Source organism: Mixophyes fleayi, chromosome 9 (assembly GCF_038048845.1).
Source record: "Mixophyes fleayi isolate aMixFle1 chromosome 9, aMixFle1.hap1, whole genome shotgun sequence".
NCBI lineage: Eukaryota > Metazoa > Chordata > Amphibia > Anura > Limnodynastidae > Mixophyes > Mixophyes fleayi.
The window spans coordinates 125,183,173-125,208,196 of record NC_134410.1 but is presented as its reverse complement, the minus strand read 5'-3'; the positions used below and the strand labels follow the sequence as shown (position 1 = coordinate 125,208,196).

Sequence of the window (25,024 nt, the reverse complement as noted above, 5' to 3'; positions counted from 1 at the left end):
TAAAATATTGATTTTATGGTTTTCTTCACAGAAAGTAGAAAGCGAAGAATGAAGATTTGTCTAAGACAAGAGGATTATGAAGTTTGCAGAATGTGAATTTCTTTCTTCTCTAAACCCCCCTCGCATCACCCCTTTACCTGTATAAATAAACAATTTCTAGAGTTCAACAAAGGTGTTTATCTTTACTTTCAATAATGTTTAGTTTGGTTTTTTATTGGTCATCCTTTTTAATCACAATCCCTCCTAGCAAAGAAAGTTTCCAAGAAAAAACAAATCAGTTGGTCCAACACCAATCTTGGACTTATAATGTTCCCTTTCAATGATTTCTGACGGGTACAACTAAATGATGATGAGATTGAGCCATTAGGAGAAGAAGAATCATAGAACTTAACACAAGAAACAGCAAAGGAGTAATTGGCATCAAACCACTTGCTAGAAGGTTATTCAATTTGCCTTCCTTTTGGTAAAAGAGAACGTTCCTCATTTCTCCATCAGTCAATGTTAATTAGTTCATCAATTTGAAAAGGTGGCTCGTTAATGCAGATCGAGCACGGGCAACACTACACCTTCTTAATTACGATTCTTCAATTTCTCAGGGCTGATTGTGAAGTTTCATATGTGCACTGATACAGTTTTACAACTAATTAAACTAAACAAATGATTGGTCCCCATACGGTTTAGTGGGGGGAAAACTGTCTAGATCGTAAATTAAAAAAGTCTAGCACGTACCAGTCTGGATGTTAAGCATACCCCTGGTTTGATGTAACTCTAACTTCTGCCAGATTTTGATCAATGATCACATACATAAAACTATTTGCAAGAAAATACCAAACGAAACTGTTAAACAAAGTTAGTTGTATAAATATCCAACACATAATAACCAAACTGATTGCATCAATATCAACAGCTATTTACATAGCACCACTGTACAGAGAACTCACTCACATCAGTCCCTGCCCCATCGAAGCTTACAGTCTAAATTGCCTAACTAACACACACACGCATAGAGTGATTAGAGTCAATATTAATGACAGCCAATTAACCTACTAGTATGTTTATGGAGTGTGGGAGGAAACCGGAGCACCCGGAGGAAACCCACGCAAACACGGGGAGAACATACAAACTCTTCACAGATAAACATTATTTTCAAATGCCAACTGTGACCTTCTGCTTCCATCAGCTGCTTGGAAGAACAGATATAAATATTTTGGATGCAACGAGTTCTGTTTCATTATAGAGGTAGGCAAAACGTATCCAGAAATATTCAACATAATAAACCCAAAAAATTAAATAAAATACATAAAGCATCGCCATATATCTTTGGGAGGCTGTAAGTTAATATGACTTGGGTGACTCAGTACTTCCAAGTTACACCCACTGGTGAATTTGTCTTTAGTTATTGTCTGACTTGGGGTCTTTTCAAACCATTCTGTATATTGTAGATTATAAAATATACGAGAGGCATAGTGCCCAATCTACTAGCTCTAATCTCATATTAAAGCTACTTACAAGACATATAAAACCGCAAATTGGTGTTGGTGATTTAATTCTCAGAATTAGCCATGTGTGGCTCACAGGAACTCCGTGTCCAACCAAGGGTTAAAACTTGAGGGGGAAGAAGGGAAACTAAATTACATTATCTCTTTTATTTTTATTTTAATCTCTTTTTATAAATGCTTGTGCCTTACCCATGATGTATTTATGGATAGAGAAATCCAGATGAGTGCCCAATACCAATTTATGGCACAAGTCGTAAAAGCTAAAACCTCTTGGAATCGATCTTTAGGTTTATATCAATAGCATCAAAAATATCCAGCAACAAACTCCTCACATTCTTTGTGGTTTTGTATATCTCAGGTCATCTCAAGTGGGTGACAGGAGGCTGAGCAACTGGGATACATTTAAATGAAGGGAAATATGAACACCAGAAAATGTTATTTTATCAAATATATTTACAGGACTCATGTCTGGCATGAAAATAAAGGAAAATTTATGACCCGTTGTGTGATGGTAATATCATCTTTGTAAGACATTCTGTTAAGAAGTTAGGCCAGTGAAATGTGTTTCGAAAAGACGTTTGTAAAACTCATTTGCATGTACACAAACTTTCTGGCTCTGACTTTACAGGAGTTGTGAGAATGTTTAATATGTCCTGTATATCTAACAGAGTTGTTCACTTTTGGGATTTAATTTCATATTGAGAAGTGTTCCAACAAATATATGTTCTCCCAGCAGGTAGAAATCTGATCATTCATAAGTGTACCATTTTTCTGATGTTTACTCCTATTTATTTACAAGAAACTATTGTATAATACTTTTGTATGTCATTTTGTTAATTGTTTTGCATTGTAAGCATTGTGGATTAATTTCCCATATTAAATCACACTTAATAAGTTATGTCCCTGTGTTCTTCCGAATTCACATGTCAGACTTTAAAAGCTACTTAGCTGAAACAGAGGAGATCATTTGGTTTATGATAACTCTGGGTCAGGGGAGATTATTTGGTTGATGATAACTCTGGGTCAGGGGAGATCATTTGGTTGATGATAACTCTGATTAAAGTAAGTTGTGAGAGATTAGTTTAGATAAAGGGAGAACGGAAGGCTCCTAAGAGAGTGTCAGCTCTTCAGAAAAAACCTTGGCGGAGGCATGATTGACAAGGGAAAAGATAGTGTGCGTGAAGTTTTACACCACGCAAAAGACCCTAATTTTAACTTATCACGGAGGCGACAAAAAGAGTATGCAGGTATTGCTCTTAAAATTATTTTGGTCGGCCGTACGCTCATAGAAAGGTCAATAATGGTGCTGAACACCATTTAGATGTTATAGCATACCTCCCAGAATGACAGAGGAAATAATTTGGCTCTGTCTCCGATCCTCACTGTTCAGTCCACAATCTGCCAAAACCTATTATGTGCTGAGGACATGACCCCAAACCAATACGCTCTACATCTTTTAGACATAGAATCTGGACTTTGCTGTAGAAATCTTGATTGTTGATTCCTAAAGTCTGGACCGTTCTGGGTTAGACATTATCCATCCAATTGGGGTGGTCCCCAAGTCTTAGTGGTTTTGGAACTCTTTGCAAACTATTTTTATGAAATGCTATTAAATCTGTTTTTCTGGTGACAATAAATGATAAATTTGGCCATGTAAGGGTATTTTCTTTTAGGCGACAGAACTCTCAGACGTTTTCCTGATTCCTGAACTTGTTGATTGGAACTCAATCTAGTCCCCCAATATACCGAATTATCCTAAAGCTTTATATCATTCCTACAAAGGATGGCTGAATCTAAGTGTTCAATGAAGGCACAAACACATACTATATTTGTCTCTGGTGACATCATAGTTGTCATCAAACTTCTCAGAGGGAAGGTCAAGCGACTAGTGCAAAGGGGGGATTGGCGCAGCCAATCGCTATGAATCGTGTCATTGAGGTTTCAATCTCAACCCCTTTGCCAGGAAGGGCAAAGGGGTTGAGATGGATTTTAAGAATGATAGGATTGAAAGTTTCTAATGGGAAAAAAACTCCAACAAATTAAACACAATTTCTTACCAATAAATAGAAAACAGTCCAACTTGTTTCCCATCTGTAATTCAGATCCTATCGGCAAACAGTATCTTATCTTCTCAGCAGCTGGTCCATAGCGTTACCTCTACGTCTATCACTAGTGGCTCCCAGTAAAGCATGAAGCCGTCGAGCAAATGTTTTGGGTCTGAGCCTTGGGTGGGGGGGGGGGGGTTATATTTCCGAACAGCTGGGAAATCGCTCCTGAAGTTAAAAGCTTAAAATCTCAGCAACAGCGGGTAGATGGCTCAACTGAATTCCCAAGGAACAGAGAGAACATTGGGGGTTGGTACAAGAAAGATCGCAGGGAACGTTGCTGGAGGGGAATCCAAATGGTGTAACAGTTTATGCTCAACTACTAGAGAGGCAGGAAAATGTTTAACCTCTTTGAAATTCAATTGAATTTTACCAGTTTGACGGCTGCAGCCATTTTCACGGTACATTCACCACATAACAATGAATTTGTGGTTCAAAATTTGTGTCTCGCTTTCCACATTTGCATTAAAATTTGTTATTTAAAACTATTTTTATTTTTAAACACTATTTAAATGAATTTTAATAAAAAAATAACTTTTTTTTTAAGTTATTATTATTATCTTTTATTTGTAAGGCGCCACAAGGTTTCCGCAGCGCCGTACACGGTACGAACAGTGGACGATACAGGGTAAGACAGTACAGAACAATAGACAAAAAGTACCAGTGCTTCAGGGACTCCGGGCAGGCAGATACAGTAGAGACGGAGCGGAAGAACAGGTGAGGAGACAGGAGGGAAGAGGGGCCCTGCTCATACGAGCTTACATCCTAAGGGAGGGTAAACAAATCGGGCACAGAAGGGAGCCAGTAAAGCAAAGGGGAGAGAAAAAAGGGGCCAGGGGAGAAACAGAAGAGATGAGAGGTTAAGTAGATGGTTGGTAGGCCTTAAGGAACAGGTGAGTTTTAAGTGCCCGTTTGAAGGAGCACAGATTGGGTGAGAGACGGATGGAGCGAGGGAGGTCGTTCCAGTGAAGGGGGGCAGCGCGGGAGAAGTCTTGGATTCTAGAGTGGGAAGAGGTGATAAGAGAGGAGGAGAGTTATAAGGGGCAGTAGACTGAGAGAGAGCCTTGTAAGTGGTGGTGAGGCATTTGAAAAGGATTCTGTAGGGGAAGGGGAGCCAGTGTAAGGCAAGACAGAGAGGGGAGGCAGAGGAGGAGCGGCATGAGAGGAAGATGAGTCTCGCAGCCGCATTGAGTATGGAGCGGAGGGGGGCGAGGTGGGAGCCGGGGAGGCCAGTAAGGAGGAGGTTGCAGTAGTCGAGACGGGAGATGATGAGAGCATGGATGATAGTTTTGGTGGCATCTTGAGAGAGGAAGGGACGGATGCGGGCAATGTTACGGAGTTGGAAGCGACAGGCTTGGGTAAGGGATTGAATGTGGGGGGCAAAAGAGAGAGAGGAGTCAAGAGTGACTCCCAGGCAGCGGAGTTGGGTGACAGGAGATAGTGGAGTTGTTAACAACGATAGAGAGGTCATGGTGGGAAGGGAGTCTGGGTGGGGGAAAGACAATGAGTTCAGTTTTGGAGATGTTAATTTTAAGAAAGCGTGAGGACATCCAGGAGGAGATGGCTGAGAGGCAGTCAGTTACACGAGAGAGGAGGGAGGAGGAAAGATCAGGAGAAGAAATGTAGAGTTGAATATCATCAGCATATAGGTGATACTGAAGACCGAACGAGGAGATGAGAGCCCCAAGGGAGGAGGTATAGAGCGAAAAGAGTAAAGAGCCAAGAACAGAGCCCCGAGGGACTCCAACAGAGAGAGGGGAGGGGGTGGAGGAAGAACCAGATGTGGATACAGAGAAGGAGCGGTTAGCAAGGTATGAGGTGAACCAGGCATGGACAGAGCCAGAGAGGCCAAGAGAAAGAAGAGTTTGCAGCAGGAGGGGGTGGTCCACGGTGTTGAAGGCAGCGGAGAGGTCGAGGAGAATGAGTATGGAGTAGTAACCCTTGGATTTGGCTGATAGGAGATCATTAGTAACTTTAGCCAGGGCTGTTTCGGTGGAGGGGAGGGGGCGGTAGCCGGATTGGAGAGGGTCAAGGAGGGAGTTGTCAGAGAGGTGTCTGGTGACAACAGTTCTAGAAATGTCACGAAGCTAGTCAGAGCATCTCTACTCACTGTGATGTGCCCAATGATGACAAATAAGATGATTTTCAAATTGATCACTTTCTCTTAGGAAATGTCAGTGCAGACTTCAGCCTCTGCCACTAGAGGGCAGAATGACACTGAGCGCAACTCCGCCCATCAAGTCACTTTGCGCGGCCATCAGAAAAATTTTATTTTTGTATCTCAATCAATGAAATAATTGTGGACAGGTAGAACTTGATTGTTTTGGGTTTCAAATGTATCGGTGAGCTTCACTTCCTTATAGTGTAGGAGATTGTGAGGTGCGGAGAGCGGATCCTTCTGTCATCAGCCGGCTCCACCATGTTCTCCTCACATCTGACAGAAAACGCCACTTGATAAATACTTCTGGCCGGGCACCTTCTCCTACCAGAAAATCAGAGGCTACGATTGGATTGAGATCTGGAAAATTTAGAGGCCAAGTCAACACCTTGAACTCTTTGTCATGTTCCTCAAACCGTTCCTGAACAATGTTTTGCAGTGTGGCAGGGTGCATTATCCTGCTGAAAGAGGCCACTGCCATCAGGGAATACCGCTGCCATGAAGGGGTGTACTTGGTCTGCTGTAATGTTTAGGTAGGTGGTACGTGTCATAGTAACATCCACATGAATGCCAGGACCCAAGGTTTCCCAGCAGAACATTGACCAGAGCATCACACTACCTCCGCCAGCGTTCCTTCTTCCCATAGTGCATCCTGGTGCCATGTCTTCCCCAAGGTAAATGACGCACACGCACCCGGCTTTATATATGAGGTAAAATGTGATTCGTCAGACCAGGCCACCTTCTTCCATTGCTCCATGGTCCAGTACTTTTGTTCAGGGGTCAGCATGGGCATCTAACCAGTCTGCAGCCCCATACACAGCAAGCTGCGGTGCATTGTGTGGTCTGACACCTTTCTATCATAACCAGCATTAAGTTTTTCAGCAATTTGTGCTACAGTAGCTCTTCTGTGGGATTGGACCAGACGGGCTAGCCTTCGCTCTTCACCGGCATCAGCGAGCCTTGGGCACCCAAGCACCTGTTGCCGGTTCACCGGTTGTCCTTCCTTGGACCTTTGGTAGGTACTAACCACTGCATACCAGGAACACCCCACACAACCAGCCATTTTGGAGATGCTCTGACCCAGTCGTCTAGACATCACACTTTGGCCCTTGTCAAAGTCGCTCAGATCCTTACGTTTGCCCATTTCTCCTGTTACCAACACATCAACTTTAAGAACAGTGTTCACTTGCTGCCTAATATATCCTTCCCATGAAAAATGACATTGTAACCAGATAATCAATGTTATTCACTTCACTTGTCATTGGTTTTAATATTGTGGCTGATCAGCGCATCATCTGTTTTACATGAAATGCCATAACAATAAATCAAAGATATTTCTCTATTTCCCCATGGAATTTCCTATTTTGTATGGTTCTACACTAGCAGAAGGCGTCACCCAGTCCAGTTAGGAGACATTATTTTATTTACTTGGTGCCCATTAATGTCACCCATTATGTCTGTGCCCCACGGTTTAACCACTTTGGTTCTCGATCTGTACATTGGCTGCAGTCAGTCTCTGTACGAGGAAACGGTTATCATCGCTTTAACACATGTGAAGGGGAGAAACAGAATATAGCCCTGGAAACAGGATCCATGCAAGACTAGCAAAGATGACCTCTGACCTGTGCCCCGTGACCCCTAAGCTCTGGCTGATGGATTCACCATGTGCCTGTCTGGCTGCCAATCTGTGTTATGTTAGGCTGACACTGACTCTACCCACCTGTAAAACCACTTGTCTGTCAGGGTGTGAAAGTGGCGGACACATTATATGGCTGTAACGTCTGGGTTAGACCTGTCTGCGCGGCCAAGCTTGGGGGGCAGGGGGGGGGGGGGGCTATCGGGATGAGAAGACCCAGGCACGGGGCTGCACAGGATACTAAATAATTTATTATATAAAAGGAAATGTGTATTTTTTTTTTTATTAATTAGATCCCATATTATCTACATGACACTTAGGGGGGTATTCAATTGTTAGCGTTAACGCTCTCAAACGAGCGCTCAAAAAATCTTAGCGTTAATACGGAAATTACTCGCGGAATTTCAGCTGCGGCGAGCTGAAATTCCACGAGTAAACCACCGTATTAACGCTTTTCGCACGCAATATTACCGTATAAACGGTAATATTTTTTGAGCGCTCGTTTTTTAGTGTTAACGCTAACAATTGAATACCCCCTTTAGAGGGAGATTCAATTAAGAGCGATGCGTCCATCATTGTGCATTATTTTGAGCTACTTCTCACATGATAAAATACGCCGAGATTAAGGGGGTGAGCGGATGCAAGTATATTTGGGGCAGTAGCACCGCAATATCCTACAATATGCGCAGCCAAAGATCACACAAGGCAACCATAAAACTATTCCACCAGACTGAATCGCCCCAATAGAAAGTTAAACCTTAAAAAACAAACAAAACAAAAAAAAACGCCATTATATTCACTCATCTCTAAAGGTATTTTCCATTAAATTAACTTTATAATGAAGCATCTGAATGGTTTGATTTTACTACATTGAAGAACCCTGATAAACTTATATTGTTTTGTTTTTCCTCTGGAATGTCCATGTAAAATAGTAGAGTTAATCCGTCACTTGCACGCAGTCATCTTGTGGGCGGATTTCTATGGCGTGCGTTCTCACGAAGCGCCAGATTCATCTCCATCCATTTGTGTGCCGTATCTTGTGCAAAATAGATCCGTGCGTGTTCAGACGGACCTTACGCCAATGAGCGCGAATCGCGATGGAACGCAAATGACACGGCTGTCTACGACGTGAGCGGCAACGGGGGATGAACATAGACCATGAACAGTAGGGGCCAACGCAGATTCAGCTAATTTCACGTCCTGGGCTTTTGTAAAGTCCGTTTTCAATAGTTTTATCATTTGCTGATGACTGTCACAGCAACATCTTTGTATTAAAAACTACACATATGTGCGCCACTAGATAGCGCAGAACATGTAAGAGAGACTATAAAACTTGAATGGACAGTACACGTGAAGAACATGGCATCTCGTCTTGCTTGTGTGAACGTTTTGTCTCCTCCCTAATATATCTGCACCCCACTTCAGGCACTTGAATGACACAAAAGTCTTACAACAGCATAGGCAAACCAAGGTGGGTTCCCAGTGCCTGGAAACCCCCCTCCAAGCCTGAGGCACTGTATAATTGAGGTGGCTGGACCCTGCCCCCGCTTCACACGGCTCTGCCTGAAAAGGGAGAGCTGCATGCACCTAACAGTAGTGCACACAGCATTGCCCATGTATATTATGGGGATAGGAAGAGTTGGAGAGCAGCCAAGCACTGTCTAAAATTATAGCCACACCCTCATGCATGCTGGTCACGCCCACTGGCGCCGTGGTGTGGAAACCCCCCTCTACAAATCCTGCGTTTGCCCCTGAACAGCTTATATGAAGATTTGCAAAGCCCATCGAACCACCAGCCAAATGCATTACACAGACAGGGGTGTATTACAGAATATGGCTCAAAGTGCACCGAGATACTGTAACCCATAGCAACCGGAGATCGGCAGTCTATTCTTGCTGTGGGTTAAAGCACCATTTAAAGAAACAGGCACCCTGCAAACCAATTGACATCTGTAGCATTACACATTAGTTTGTTTTCACGACAAGAATGACAGAAGTAGAAAAAGAAAATCATATTAGGCCTTGATAAGATTTATTTACATTATAAGATCACAAAAACAGAGCTTATATTTCATGTGCATTTCCCTGTAAGGCGTGCAGCGTCCCGCAGTATCCAGGCTCTTCCATTTTCTTAAACAGGTTGGAAGTAAAAGTTGGTTGAAACAGGAACGGTCCCTACACACAAAACTTGGTGGGTGAGTTTAACAAATCTGAAATGTAAATATAACCACTACCGTACACACTGATCTTGTCGATCCTGACACTTGTTTGCCCAATTGAGACATATTTAAATAGACACTTATTTTCCTGCAGCGCAGAGTGTTCCCCAGGGTTAAAAATCAGCCTTGATGTGTCGCTGAATGGGCTCAACGGATAAACCCTTCTTCTTGTACGATATTCCCGATTTTGAAAGTGCTCCCTGAGAGAATTAAAGGAAAACTACGCCCAAAAAGCTTTTGGTTGACGTTTCTTTGGCCACATTTTATTCCAGGCGCATTTCACTCTCTTTCAAGTGAAATGCGTCAGGACTGTTGCAGTGTGAAAATAAAAATTCAAACTCTCAAAACTATTTTTTTCCTCGGCTTTGAGTGGAGTATTCCTTTAAGAGCTAATACAAACCCAGTGTTTATTAACCAACTACTTATCCTCACAATGACTACTCGGTCCAACACTTTACAATACCGCAATATAAACAATGCAATACTCTGCGCTCCGTGAGAAAACTCAAGTGTCACTTAAAAGCTCAAAAGAGAAAACGTGCTCAGATACCAAAGCTCTGATTGCTGTATATATCATGTAAATAATACTTTTAATGTTACCTGCTGAATACAGCTGTTGATCCAATAATTTACTGTAATAATCAAATCAATATGTACAACAAATTTATGTCTTTTGGTACAAAGCGCTTTCGCGGAATTGGTGGACCCAGGAAGTCCCGCCAGGCTCGGACTGGTAAAGTAAAGCATAGCCAGTTGTATACAAAAGGTTGGGTACCCCTGGCTACATGGCACGTTTCCCTGAAAAGAAAAATCCTACAATCGAATGTTCTGCGAATAAATTAAAGTTAAGAGGTCGGCTATTGTAGCAACAATCCAAAACATAACTTATAATTAACCTTGAAGTAGTTACAGGAACAAACGATTAAGGTTTCGGAAGGGCCATCGCAGACTTGGATCATCGGTGGGGAAACCGGATATATGCAGCACGTGTAAGATGACCTATTTCTGAGTTCGATGGAATATCTGCAAGGAAGACTGGGAAAATCCCTAAATGAAGAATACAAAAAGACTCAAACTTGTTATAAGTAGAAGCTCCGGAATCTGCCAACGGAGGTGTAACGAGGTACTGACTGGCAGGGTGCCCAAACTCTTGTCAATGCCACATTCGGAGCTTTTACAGTTTTCAATCGGGTAGTCAGAAAATAAAGAGTAATTGTGCAGAGGTTGTGTAAACTTTTCGCTCAGAAATTCAGGGAAACATGCAGTAAGACCAGGGGGACCCAACCCTTTGCCTATAACCGTATATACATTAAACAGATGCACCCTTGATCCGCTGAAGCTTGGCAGGACAACATCATCTCCGAGTCAGTCAACAAGGCAGTTTTTAAGGAAACGTCCGTATGTCAGATATTCTCACCCCTGTTATCAGACAGGGATGTACTTAAAATGTAGCACGTTAGAGGAACCTAAACCGTGCTTACATCAGCTAACGAAACGCCTCACTGAATCCCACACCTTGTGTATCCAGAATGCATTCTTTGGCATCAACCAATAAAACATAATAAACATTACAATATACTTAAAAAGTACAAAATAAAAACATACAGAAAAACAAAAATAAATAAGAGGCACAGAGCCCCTGTGCAAATAAAAGGCTGGAATGAAATAAACGGTGACCTGGGGAGGTAATACACAACCTGTCGGACACCATAAGGTCTACGGAGATGCCGGATTGCGTTGTCACTTGAACGTATGCGACCCGTTGAACGTAACGTGTAGTGTAAGTTTTGTGGTGGGGGAAGGGGGGTCAGATCGTCACTGAGGGTTTTACGGCTTATACAGTACTCGAGGATGTTTGTGTCCCGGTAATGAATAGTTCCCCCTCATTCTATACTCATCCAGAGTACGACGGCAGAGGTATCCAGACAACTCAAATTGTTCTTCATAAAACAAACTCGTAAGGTCACGAGAGCTCTCTTATGCACCATCAGAGATCTATAGGCTATATCACAAACTATTTGTTCTATGTGCTTTTATACTCAAGTCCAATATACTGGCATATTACAGTTGCTAAAAATCATGTTATAGTTTATAACAATATTATAAAGTGTATACAATACTTGTGAATCATCACGATCTATCGGTTATATATCCCCTTCCTCCGATCTACTCTAGAACGATAACGCCCCAGGCTGACGGGAAGTCACGTGTATCCATCAGTACAATCTAGTCCATGCTTATAACCAACCCTCCAGGGGTCGTTGAACTACACGTCCCAGCATGCCCTGACAGCTATCGGCTGATTATCTACTGGCGAAGCATGCTGGGGCTTGTAGTTGCACAACAGCGGGAGAGCCACGGATTGGCCAGGCCTGACCTAGATTACGTTAAGGAATACATCCATACGGACCAGTCAACTTATAAAACCAGTCAACTTTGTACTAGGCCACAATTTAATATTCGCAATGAGGTCTAAAGAACTGCGCTGCACAGCCAGGTCAGCCACTTAAACCCAGACACGTATTTACAGGCACGGACTAAAATCCAACACAGCGAATTTAATTCGTGTGTCCAGGGAACCACTAAAAATAAAATGCAAACTGTTTTATAAACCATTCACTGCAACTAATAATGAGATCAAAATCTTCTAAGAACTAATAATACACAAGATAAGAGGACATTTGTCTTACGCGCCGTATCGAGGGACGCTGCAGGAAGAACGATACACAGTCGGGGGTACGGGAGCTTGCGAATGTCTTTGTATTTTAACCTTCGTGTCCATTTAATTGGTTGACCTGGCAGTTTAAGGAGAACTTTTCATAAATGCCCATTTTACTTGGCACCTTATGCGCCGTGGTTTAAAAAAACAACATCAACAAACATACTGTAATGCCGCTTCGTCCAGGGGAAAGCATAAAATACAACAAGTCGGGCTTCAAATTATGTTATCTTCACCCTGGGGAAGGTTCCTGCCTACACCACTGGTCCCCTGATCTACGAGCGTACTTCACCTCCTAGGCCTGAACTCAGTACAGTATCCAGCCCGACCCGGCCATGGGTAAAAAGAGCATTAACCAATGATCGCAGGTACTTTTTAAGCTTTTATTGCAGTGCTTGGCCCAACCTGTGGCCCTCCGGCTGTTGTGAAACTACAAGCCCCAGCATGCTTTGCCAGTAGATAGCCAGCCGATAGCCGTCAGGATATGCCGAGACTTCTGGAGAGCCACAGGTTGGCCGGGCCTGTTTGAGTGGATCACACTTTTGAAGCAAAAATACCGATCCCTAACTCAGATGATGTAACACACAAATGCCCCCTAGGCCTCGCTCTCAACAGGAAATGTTCGACGCACGACACTAACCTAGAAAATCATAGGGGCCTCGTTTATAAAGCGCAAAAGTGAAGCCCCCCCCCCCCCCCCCCCAAAAAAAAAATGCACTTCGATTTAGGGCTGCAAGACTTAAATTCTGCACCACCTCATAGCTGGCGGTGATCGGGACTCCTGTTCTACTTTTATTGGGGAAATATGGCGCTTTCATGTTGCATTTTTTCGGAGAAGAGCATTTTTAGGAGCTATCCTAGCAATGTAATAAAAAACAGCTTCTCAGCTCACCTTTTAGCTCGCTGAGGCGTCTCCCGAGAGGGGCGACTAGGAGCACGTGTTGAAATGCGGACGGACATCTGGGATCACCAGCGTTAAGCCGCAGAGTTTTGCGGAACACGTTCAGTGCATTCCATCAATGAGGTTACTCCCAACTCTGCTGCATCTAACGAAGGTGGCCGGACCAGACCACTGCAGGGCAGATCCCCAACTAACCTGGTGTAGCCATAAAGACACAGACTGGAGGAAGAGACGATGGAGTATTGTGCATCTGTCATCTCTAATAGTGACCTAATCTTATTTTAATACCTTTGCAGCTTAAAAAACATGCACCATAAGCCACCGGCCAAAAGACTTGAGAACATGACTAAGCTGCTGTCAAGTGAACGATTAAAAGCTTCAGCTTCCAATGCTCTCTCTGACATGCAATTCAAAGATCTTGCAATTCTTTGCCAACAATTAGGTAGGTTTTGATTTACAGAGGATACAACATAAGAGGTCATTCATTAGCACACTTGTTACTCATGAGGAGCAATTTAGAGAAACGGTACTAGAATTAAACCAAAAACAAGATGACACCTGTTTGTAAACTTAATTTGAGAGGTCTCAAGCTAAAAAATAAAAATCTATTTACATGTGTACAACTATATACACATAACAGCTGTATGCAAAAGCTGCATTTAGCAGCCTGAAACAAAAGAAGATATGTGGTATATGTAAAAGCATAATAGATTATTTTTATTTTTTAATGTCAGTGACTAGGGATGTGGGAGGGAAATCAGAGAAATATGGTAGGGTGCTGTGAACAACATATGAATGACTTTGTGGGTAGTTAAGACAATATAAACAGCTTACCCTCCTCTATAAAATATACCAAAAATTGTATTGTTTAAATCTGTTTAGCACACTGGGTCTCAAACCTGTCCTCAGCGCTGGCTAGGCCTGGATTTCCTCACAGGAGCAGAGGTGGAATCTAATACATCCACCTATGAGGAGATCCATTGTACATGAGACACAGCAAAGGGCAACAGCTTTCAGCAAATCTGCTGCACTGCCAAGGTGCATGCAATACAAAACATCTGAAGTTATGGGAACTTATACATGTATGTGTGAATGTTATCAGCAGAAATGTCATACAAGGAATGTATAATCATACAAAGCTGTATGTTAGGTTACGTGGTCTTCTATACATAGAATTGCAAGATCTCCGTTGCAGGACTAAGCTCTACAACCCAAACTCGAAACCTGTACACTGACTCCCTCTAGTGTCCATCTTTTGAAGTGTTCCAAAGCTCACAATACGTTGACCAAAACCTTCTACGATTTGATATTAGTGTTATCGGCTTTGTGTTCTATAAAGAACAACATTAGTGACGTTTTTTGCAGATGTCCAAGGACTGCGGCTGACCTCCTTTCTCCTACTAACCAGCATATCATTTTTATCGTACTTTGGATGTAATGTAGCCTCCACTAGGAGTTTGTTCTGCAGATATATACGACATATAGAATCCCATCTTTCCATCCGTGAACAACGCAGCAGCGCAAACAGACAATACCTAGCGGAGACGGAAGCAAGCCGCGTTTTTTCAGAATTTCTCAATACCTAGTGTTACGAAGATGGTCCACTGCGGGCCTAGACCTTACCAAATCTTACACAGCAAAACTATACCCTACAGTCGTTCCCCAATCTTGTACCTGTTTATCTGGTCTTGAAAGATCGCTATGCAAAGCTAGCCGTCAACAGCTACAAGCACCAATGTCCATTATTAATATGCAACATTATGTTATATATATTACACCTTACTGGTCGTAGGGAAAGTCCAAAGGGAAGTCCACACGTTTTCTTGTATTTATCCATCAAATGATAATATAAATTGAATTGTTATTAATGTTTCTGCTGCCTTCTGGAGGAAAAATAAATAGCATAATAAAGATGTTCTAACCTATCTACATGTGAGCTGGAAATTTCAGCCGAGATGTATCCAGCAAATTTGGAAAGATAATGGTGCGATATCTCACCCCCTCCCATAGATAGGTTTTCATTTAAACATTTAAGGCGTGTTCGTAAAGCCCAATTAATGGACTTAGGGGCAAATGGACCCGTGCGCACTTTCTGGCAAAATGTTTGCTCCACGTGGCAACAATTTCAATATCGCCTACAGTGTTTAAGCGCAGTAGAATAGTGGGGTTCTAGGGGACCAATCTTTTGAGTTTGACGCTGGGAAGCTTTGTGAACGCACTTTTATTGCTATGCTACAGAGAGGACAAAGTACGTTTTGGCTACACTTTTAGCCAACTTTAATTGGTTTTTCAACCATAAGGCGGCAGAAAGATAAATAGAAAAGGTCTGCAGATCTTATCAGCTGGGGAATATATGTTTGTGTTTTATCATTTAACTGTGAAGCTCTGGTGCACCGTGACTCTTTCTTCCAGCAGGCCTCCTTGTCGGAACCCTAGAGCCAACTTCTACAAGAGTATTTCATCCCCTAAACTTCATTGTTCTGATTTCACTTGGTCATATAACAATGCCTATGGAATTTATTTTTCCATGTTGATCTTCAAACAAAAAAAGTTCCCAAACTGCAAAGCATCACCTAACGGCAATTTTCCTGGGTGTCTGACCAGCTGCGGAATTGAAGAGGACGACCGGGCGAGGGTCAAGAGGTGGAAGGCGACTCTGCAGCTGCCTCATCGCCCTCCTCTGAATCCCACACCTTAGACTGTAGGTAGTCGGCAAACAGAGCTTTGGCGCGATGAAGTACGCGGTTTAGGTTGTGCCTTCTGACCAGGCGGTTAAAGTGCATTGCCAACTCGTCATAACCCATGTTTTGTTTCATAATCTGCTCACGGTGCTCCAACAAGATGGAAAGGCATAAAAACAGCATGAACGGGTTCCCACGTCCAAACTCTTGAGGTGGGGGTAGGCTGATAGGGGCTGGGGAACTGGCTACAGTCTGTTCAGCTTCAAGTTGGACCTCCTCTTCAACCTTAGCCTCGGAGGATGGCTCAACGTGGTCTGCTGCAGCTGGAGATGAGGGACTATCTGAAATGGGAGTGCAAAAGCTAAGTGAAGGAGCAGATATGGATTTGGAGACCCCCAAAGAGTCAGGAGGTTTGATGAGTGGCTCCTCTTCCCAGAACCGTTGTTCGTCATCATCCTCCTCGGTGGTTTGCAGAACCTGGAGAACAGGACTCACTGGCTGATCCTCAGACTCAAAACTCGACCCCTCTTTGTTTGCTCCGTAACACTTAAATTCCCCGAAGCTGGCCTGCTTCAACAATGGACCCCTTAAGGCGGCTGGTCCACGCTGTGCCACGGGCTCTGGAGTTCCCATCTCCATCCCTGGTTGATCTCTCTCCTGCCCTTCACACCCATCCTCCTCCCCCTCCGGGCTGAGGCCGCGGTCTGGACGCATCATGTGCCGCCTCCGTGTGTTTTTTCTACATTCTCCAGGAGCACACGGTGGTCCAATCAACTCCACCTCTTTCTCGGGAGGATCGGGAGGCAGCGAGCTCCACATCACCTCCAGCATCCTCAGGGCATCTTCAAAAGCGAACTCCCTCTTGAGCTCCAGAAGCAGCCAACGGTAGCAGAAGAAGAGATCGTCTGCGCCACGGGACATTAGATAGGAGTTGAACTCTGGGTCGGAATAACGCAGGAGCAGCTTGAGGTGTGAGAACTTCACGGACATGCACTCCCCGTCCATGCGGAAGTTGCCCTCTAACCTCTTCATAATTCCGCAGAAACAGATGAAAGCGTGGGCCTCGTTGTCCATCACGGCTAGGATGGGAGAGGCAATGTCGCTCATACCCTGACAGTAAGACACCTGTGGGTGGGTAACCGCATACGTGGTTAGCAAGTCGTGCAGAGCCTGCAGGTGGGGGTTATCTTCGGAGCCTGCGTAATAGGGGTGGGTGCGGTCCGTACGCAGGACATCTTTCATGACATTGCCCTGGATGAACTCTAGGTCTTCTTGGCTGCATCGTTCCCTCCACTCGCTCTTCAGCTGGTAATACTCCCGGGTTTTACACTTCATGTAGTCCATACGCTCTTGTCCGCTTAGACCATCCGGGTACACGTTCAGCAGATATCTCCAGACGACCTGTACGTAGAAAACAAAAAAATATACAGGGAAGATATAGGGGAAAAGGAATTAAAATCTAATAGAAGGCAGGGAAAACACAGGAGAAGAAACCAATTAATACGTTCAATTAGATGGACCCATAAAACAAATGTTTTGGATGGTTAGGTACTTCCACAGATGTAACACGTGTAATAAAAGATCTAAAGTCTTTCCTACAGAGATTTTATGGCATTGCCACCAAATATAAATCACGTATAGAGCACCCTCTCCAAAGCAGCCTGGACGCCATCGAAGCACACAAATCTCCGATACCTCTTCTAGATAGACTAGAAGAGTCCCGGCATATCCTTAGTCCCGGCACATTCTGAGGTTTGGATCTAATGGACGCCCAATTGGCCAACTCTCGTTAGACGGTTGCGTTTCCTTATGGAAAATACTGAATTCATTTTATAACCCGACAACTTGCCATAAGTTTGGATTTCTCTAGATAGATTAGGTAAGGATGTTAAGGGTACTTTGTAAAGGTCAATACTCGTAGGGAGTGATCTTGTCATCTCCACTACCCAGTCTGCGATGTCCGTGGGAGAGCACAAGAACGCAAGTAAGAGTGGATTCCCTCTGGACTGGATTTGGGGTCCATGAGATTACAAAAGAGAAGAATATATTTTAACGATTTCCAATTTTACTAGGGTCATAAATCAGGTATCCTGCTCTATGCTTAGTGGCATCTACACAAAAATGCCTGACAGTTTTTAGCTGAAGCAGCCTGGGGAAAACACGATATTAGCAGATTCTGCTAGATGTGGGAAGTAGAGGAGGCAAAGCCTGTCCGTCTCCCTCTATTTGCCGCTTTACGAACATTCAATGTGTCAAAAAATATCACAAGCAACAGTGTGAGTAAACGTCTCAAATACACGTGAGTGCACCAGTCCACTGCAATGCTTAACTCGCGCCACTATGGAAACAAAAACCCATTCATTCAAAGAACCTATCCGTAGTCACTCTAACTAGTCAAAGGACAGCCATGACAAATGGGCAACGCTGGACAAGGCCGGCACACAACCAGAGGTGGCTGACGGACATGTGAGACTTGTAACAGGTTATTATTGCAGTGCCCTATAAAATAAAATTAATACCGGTATGAAGGACCCCTTTGGCCGATGTGATATAGAGATGGTGTATGTAAATACAATATAAAAGGCATAATTGCACATATTCATAGTAAATAGTAAACAGTGGTGGCCTCTGTTATTCACTGCATCATATGTAGCAGGGACAATAAGAGAAGGTCATTATACCTAACACTGGGAGTTGAAAGATAATGAATGTAAATGTCCTGCATGTGTTTTGAGAGTCACGCACCATACCATGTGACCGGAGTGAACCAACAACTGCTACCCTATCAGGAGCTGGCGTTAGACAGAGAAAAGAACTGCTAGAGCGAGAAGAGCAGTGAGTGGAGAGAAGAAGAGAAGAGAGAGAAGAAAAGAGAGAGAAGAAAAGAGAGAGAAGAAAAGAGAGAGAAGAAAAGAGAGAGAAGAAAAGAAGAGAAGAGAGAGAAGAAAAGAAAAGAAAAGAAGAGAAGAGAGAGAAGAAAAGAAAAGAAAAGAAGAGAAGAGAGAGAAGAAAAGAAAAGAAAAGAAGAGAAGAGAGAGAAGAAAAGAAAAGAAAAGAAGAGAAGAGAGAGAAGAAAAGAAAAGAAAAGAAGAGAAGAGAGAGAAGAAAAGAAAAGAAAAGAGGAGAAGAGAGAGAAGAAAAGAAAAGAAAAGAGGAGAAGAGAGAGAAGAAAAGAAAAGAAAAGAGGAGAAGAGAGAGAAGAAAAGAAAAGAAAAGAGGAGGAGAAGAGAGAGAAGAAAAGAAAAGAAAAGAGAAGAGAGAGAAGAAAAGAAAAGAAAAGAGAGAGAAGAAAAGAAAAGAGAGGAGAAAAGAGAGAAGAAAAGAAAAGAGAGGAGAAAAGAGAGAAGAAAAGAAAAGAGAGGACAAAAGAGAGGAGAAAAGAAGAGAAAAGAGAGGAGAAAAGAGAGAAGAAAAGAAGAGAAAAGAGAGAAGAAAAGAGAGAAGAAAAGAAGAGAAAAGAGAGAAGAAAAGAGAGAAGAAAAGAAGAGAAAAGAGAGAAGAAAAGAAGAGAAAAGATAGAAGAAAAGAGAGAAGAAAAGAAGAACAGAAGGGAGAGAGAATAGGGTGTGAAGTGCGGATGAGAGAAGAGATTGGAGTAGGGTGATAAAGGAAAGGTAACTGAGACACCAAGTCACCAGACTGTCAGACCGATCTAGTATCAAAAAATGGGGACTAATGTTGCCTATCTACCACCCTTCACCCAGAACAGGAGAACAGCGACCAGTCACTTCATTCCATTCATTCTGGACTCACCAGGACCAGATAAGTGGTTTCACCAACTACATTTTTGGTAACAAGAAAAAATGTAACTCCTGGTCAGGCGAATTACATCAAAACACTGTCATCTATAAACATTCAGGTAACAGTGACACCCAACATCGAGGGTCATTACCCCCTCAGAACTATAGTGGAACGGATACTGATATCTAAACAGAAATTATAAGTTCTAGAAAAGTTATTGACTCCAAAAGGTCTACTGGCCATAACTGAATATTGCACACTTTTGTATGATTACGTGCTAATTTTGCATAGGAATGAAAACTTAAGAGATAACTAATAGTAAGAGTACTAACATTTATAATGTTACCATAATTTGTTTAGATTGTGATGCGTATGGAGATTCCTTTCTTCCAAAACAACAATTAATATATTTAAAAGCCCTCGTCTTTACCTTTCTCAGCGAAGGCTCCACACCGCCATGGTATATGCGCAGACGGAGCTCCTCGGGACGGCTCAGCTGTCCCTCGTGGTTCAGGAAGGTGTGGAACTCCACGTCACTCAACGGGGGTTTAAAAGGCTTGATGTCCTCTCCGTAAGTCCAGCTCAGGGCTTGCTGCATCCTGGAAATTGTACGACCCACCTGCGGCGCAAACAACATCCAGATCTTAAAACCATAACTTCAAAATATAGCCAGAAATGACCAGCATGACTGTAAAGTAGAGGCAAAACTATACTGGAAGACTGTATGTAAATGTGGTATGGATCTCGTGGCAAGCTTTAAATTAGATACCCCTATATAGAGCTCATTCCAGCATTACTCGGAATCTCTCACCTGAGACAGGAGGGACTGAGTGAAGGGTAGAGCTGCGGTCAGTGTCCGTTTATCCACAAGAAATAAGTCTGTCCCAATGACATCCTTTGGGCTGATTATATCCCAATCTTCCAGCAGGGGGCCTACGGTGTGGATAAGGGCACATCAGACAGGCAATTTATGAATGAACTGGTAGAGGGGAGGGGTACAAAACACCACCACGTCAATACCGCAACAAAAATGTCTGCCACATACGCGCACTCTGGTTCACACACATCCCCCGTCATCCCAAAGAAGGAACACAGAGCCCAGTTACTCACGCAGTACCCCTTAGCAGACAACCCCCCTCCCCTTCCCGGCAAATTCCAGCTACACTTCTCCACTTCTCTCTCTCCGCAACATCCGTTCCCCCGGCCTAGAGGCTTACTGTCTTCAGACGGTTTGATATCCAGCTTCAGCTGCAAGTACGGTTTGGAGGCGCTTGCGAACGCCATTCCCAGGTCCCAATCAGACATCAGGGACAGGTAGACCTCGTGTCCCTGCTTATCACGGCCCAGGTAACTAATGCCAAAGTTTTTCCTGTAGACAAATTATGGCTTTCAGGAGGTATTCTATGTAACAACAGGGGGAGCACACAATGACAGATCACTGGGTCGGAGGAAACCAAACACTAATCAGAAAGCAGATTACAACGATAACGAAAACACACAGCACGTGTTTTGTGTACTTTTGTTGATTAAGTAACTGTTTTTCACCTACGTTAGTGTTTTAAGTCAAAAGCTTAGGACGGAAGGTTATTTGAACCTACTTATTTGGTGTACAGCTGGTGTGATTAGCTCTTTATAGCCTTATCGTACGCCAATATTTTGTAATCATTTTCTAGTTGGAAAAAAATAAAAAACACTTTAACAAAGATCTCTGCTACTTACACCTTAATTGGTAATTACTCTATATAAATTACTACCAGTCTCCTTGTTTAACGTTTAGAGACCGACAAAGGTGAATCGTTTTTCCCACAGTAACCAGAAAATTAAGGAAGACAGCAGGGGACTGCTATAAGACGATGTAATTTGAGGCATACATAGATTGTAAGCTTGTGAGCAGGGCCCTCTTACCTCTCTGCCTGTATGTATTACCCAGTATGGTTTTATTACTGTTTGTTCCTAATTGTAAAGCGCTACGGAATCTGCTGGCGCTATATAAATAAATGATGATGATGATGAATGTGGGGCAGAAAGTTGAAAACAACCTTTAAAATAACCAATCATTGAGTGGTATACAATATAAGAGATCAAAGGGTGGCCGGTCTTATAGGACGGAAAATTACGCCTTTTCTAGCCAGCTGGAGGTTTTACATCCAAATAAGTGTGGTTATTCAAAATTCAATCATTTTGGAGCTTCTCACCACCCTATATTTAGTGCTACAATTCAGTCTAGTCTGGTATGACGTTACATATGTAAATGGGACAGGGAAAGTCAACTTTGGCCACTGTCACGAAAAACGAACATCAGATGACCGATTGCGGCCTCCGTGTGTTCGGACGGACATCTATGTAAATTTTCTCCTGGACAGACCATGTTACAATGCAAGGGGTGCAAATTAGTTTATTATTTTGCACGGCAGCTTTTTATGTAGCGCGCAAATACTTGATAGCTTTATTTTTGCACTGAAACTTAAAAGTTGATCTAGGACAAGCCCAATTATAAATCTGCGCTCCCCCCCCCCCCCCATTTTAAATTTACCACCCCCCTCAGATGCAACATGGTTTTGACAAAGGGCAAATTTACTCCTTATTTTTGCTGCTTTGCTCTCCTTAGTGAATCAGGCCCAGTGTCGAAAGAACAGTACAGGGGAGGGGGAGGGGAGGGGGGGGGGAGGGAAGTGTCTCACCCATTGAGGTCAAAGGCCCGGATCAATATATGTTGAAGGACATCCAACGAAGTGATCTGGGGGTCCACAGCAAAAGAACGAGATTCTGGCTGTAAGATGCCCTCACATTTCTAAGGAATAAAGAAGAGCAGAAGAGGGTGAGGTGGGCAAGAGAAAATTGAAGGGTGGGCATGGGTACATGAGGCAGGAATGACAGAATATTATAGAGAAGAGGGAACTATGGGAGGCTGAAGATGTCTTTTAGCCTTATTACATTCTTCACATTTTGCGTTTGAATGTTTTTATGACATTGGGTGAAGTATGCTCTGGGAATGTGCTTGGCCGTATAAAGCGGATCCATGGACTTCTTCACAAAAACAGTCTAGCCATACAAACATAGGCGCAAATATCTCAGGAGCGCTGCGTGAGACACGCATTTCACCCTTTTGTAAGTTATCTGTATTGTGCTAGGACAGGGAGCAATAATGGGTGTGGTGATAGAATAGGGGGTCTGAAGGGGCAAAAGGATATGACAGCGTCCTATAATATGGAGAAGAGGATATAGGTGTCCAATGGTATGACGGGGAGAAGGATATAGGTGGAAGGGGAAACAAACACAGAAAGATGGTACAGAATAGAGATGGGGGCTATTGAAATGGGAAGAGCTGAGGGTATATAATAGGGGTATTTGGAAGATGTGAGAATATATAATAGGGGTAAAGGTATACAATAGGGGTAAGGGGCTAAAGAATTTAGATAATGTGAAGGTATATAATAGGGGTAAGAGTATATAGAATTGGAAATAGGCAAGGGTATATAATAGGGGTAAGAGGCTATAGAATTGGGAGGAGGTAAGGCTATATAATAGGGGTAAGGGGGTATAGAATTGGGAGGAGGTGAGGGTATATAATAGGGGTAAGGGGGTATAATGAATTGGGAGAAGGTGAGGGTATATAATAGGGGTAAGGGGGTATAATGAATTGGGAGAAGGTGAGGGTATATAATAGGGGTAAGGGGGGTATAATGAATTGGGAGGAGGGGAGGGTATATAATAGAGGTAAGGGGTTATAATGAATTGGGAGGAGGGGAGGGTATATAATAGAGGTAAGGGGTTATAGAATTGGGAGGAGGTGAGGGTATATAATAGAGGTAAGGGGTTATAGAATTGGGAGGTAAGGGTATATAATGGGAGTAAGGGGCTATAATGAATGGGTAGCTCATACAATAAGTGAATAGATAACAGACAGGTGTATATAAGGGGGAGGTGTATATGAGGGGGGGGGGCTGTAAACACTGTGAGATGACGTCACCAGGAGGGGGAGATGCTCTGCAGGTATCAGGGCACAGGACCCCCACTCACCCGCACCCGGACCCGCACCACCTCCCGTTCCTCCTCCTCCTCCATGACCCGAGCCTCCCTCCGCTTCTCCTCCATCCGGAGAACATCCGGGAATGACGTCACCTGCCACGTCATCCTCAGCTCCGTGACCTCATCCCTCAGCCGCTCACTAGAGGCCGCACTCACCGCCCGCTATTGTCCTCCTTACACGGCCGCAGCTTTCGGGCGCCATCTTTGTGGCTACCAATTGCAATGTAGCTGGCTTCAACAAAATGGCTCCTGTATCGGGGACATAAATGACAGCAGGTGTAAGACCAGAGGTGTGAGAGCCCCCCCACCTCTCAGACACACTGCCTGGAAGAGGGGACAGACCTTCATTTAAATTTTTTGTTATTTACCTGGATCTATCATGTATTAATTAAATTATCCAATATTAATTCATAATTAATATAATACACGTCCCTGGACTGTACAATAACATCACTGTGTACTATTAATTACTAAGTCCTAATGTAGTAACAGACAATGAAACAGAAAGTGAGAGAGTCCAGATCCCTAGAGCCTATTAGGGGGGGGGATATAGCGATATGGAATTTGCTGCCGCTATATAAATAATTTTTGATGATATAACAATCCAATCCATAATATATATATATATATATATATATATATATATATATATATATATATATATATATAGTCACAAAGATATAGGTGTTGGGAGATCCAGTCCAGTTCCCTCTTTACTGTCCAGTTCCACCTAAGTGGACCTGCTTAGTCTACGAACCCACTGAAGTTAAAATTATACGTTTGACCTCCATTGTTAACGCACGTTTAGTGCGTGGAAATGGATGTGAAACTCAATCAAATGAGACCACACATATTTGTATTTTTTTCTGTTGTTTTTTTTTATAAACCATCTTTGAATGATTTGTTTTCCAAAGAGAAGTAGGAGGGTTACAGAAAAAGCAAAAGGCAAGGCAATCCCAGAGATACAATGCTAGGTAACCAGTTGACATCTCAAAACAACTACACCCTATTATCAAGATTGAACGTTAATAATTACAGCATGGTGAGAGGTGACCTTAGGCACAAGTAGAGATGGCTTTATAGACACATTTTGACTTTAGAATTTGTTTGGGCAATCGTGGATTATACTTGTATTATGTTCTAGGTGGTGTATCTGCCAGTCTTGATTAGTCACAGCTAAAGCAAGGTGGGGGGGTGCACACTGGCAAGCTTATCCCACTCATCGACTAAATTAGATTATGTACTCCACACCAAAACCTGGTTAGCTTGGGATAATGTCACTACAAATGGTACAGGGTGCACCCCTCAACCACCAAAGTCTCCCCCATGTCCTCCT

The 25,024-nt window shown here is 43.1% G+C and overlaps 2 protein-coding genes across 3 annotated transcripts in view; one reads left to right on the top strand and one right to left on the bottom strand.

The window, feature by feature from the left end:
* Positions 1-154, top strand: part of LOC142101904 (myosin-4-like) — a 30,971-nt gene extending 30,817 nt beyond the window's left edge. Inside the window, exon 31 of the mRNA XM_075186335.1 lies at positions 32-154. Coding sequence (XP_075042436.1) covers positions 32-52 — 21 coding nt within the window. The 3' untranslated portion in view covers positions 53-154. The remainder of the gene's footprint in view (positions 1-31) is intronic.
* Positions 155-13,045: 12,891 nt separating this feature from the next.
* On the bottom strand, positions 13,046-23,875 carry TBC1D25 (TBC1 domain family member 25). Of its 2 annotated transcripts, XM_075185568.1 has the most exons (6): positions 23,680-23,874; positions 22,341-22,450; positions 20,877-21,028; positions 20,471-20,592; positions 20,090-20,278; positions 13,046-17,319 (listed from the first exon to the last, which is right to left on the bottom strand). In XM_075185568.1, exons 1-6 carry the CDS (start codon positions 23,791-23,793, stop codon positions 15,874-15,876), a joined length of 2,133 nt encoding a protein of 710 aa, XP_075041669.1. In that variant the 5' UTR covers positions 23,794-23,874; the 3' UTR covers positions 13,046-15,873. The 2 variants fall into 2 exon arrangements, with proteins under 2 accessions (XP_075041669.1, XP_075041670.1); XM_075185569.1 differs by lacking the exon at positions 22,341-22,450 and having other exon boundaries at positions 23,680-23,875.
* Between the last annotated feature and the right edge of the window lie 1,149 nt (positions 23,876-25,024).

Bases quoted from the DNA above. Each gene is read 5' to 3' on its own strand.
- TBC1D25 (XM_075185568.1), bottom strand. From the start codon at position 23,793: ATGACGTGGCAGGTGACGTCATTCCCGGATGTTCTCCGGATGGAGGAG. The intron at 22,451-23,679 runs GTGAGTGGGGGT...TTTATTCCTTAG, and splicing joins TGGTGCGGGTCCGGGTGCGG to AAATGTGAGGGCATCTTACA. The intron at 20,593-20,876 runs GTAAGCCTCTAG...TCCACACCGTAG, and splicing joins TATCAAACCGTCTGAAGACA to GCCCCCTGCTGGAAGATTGG.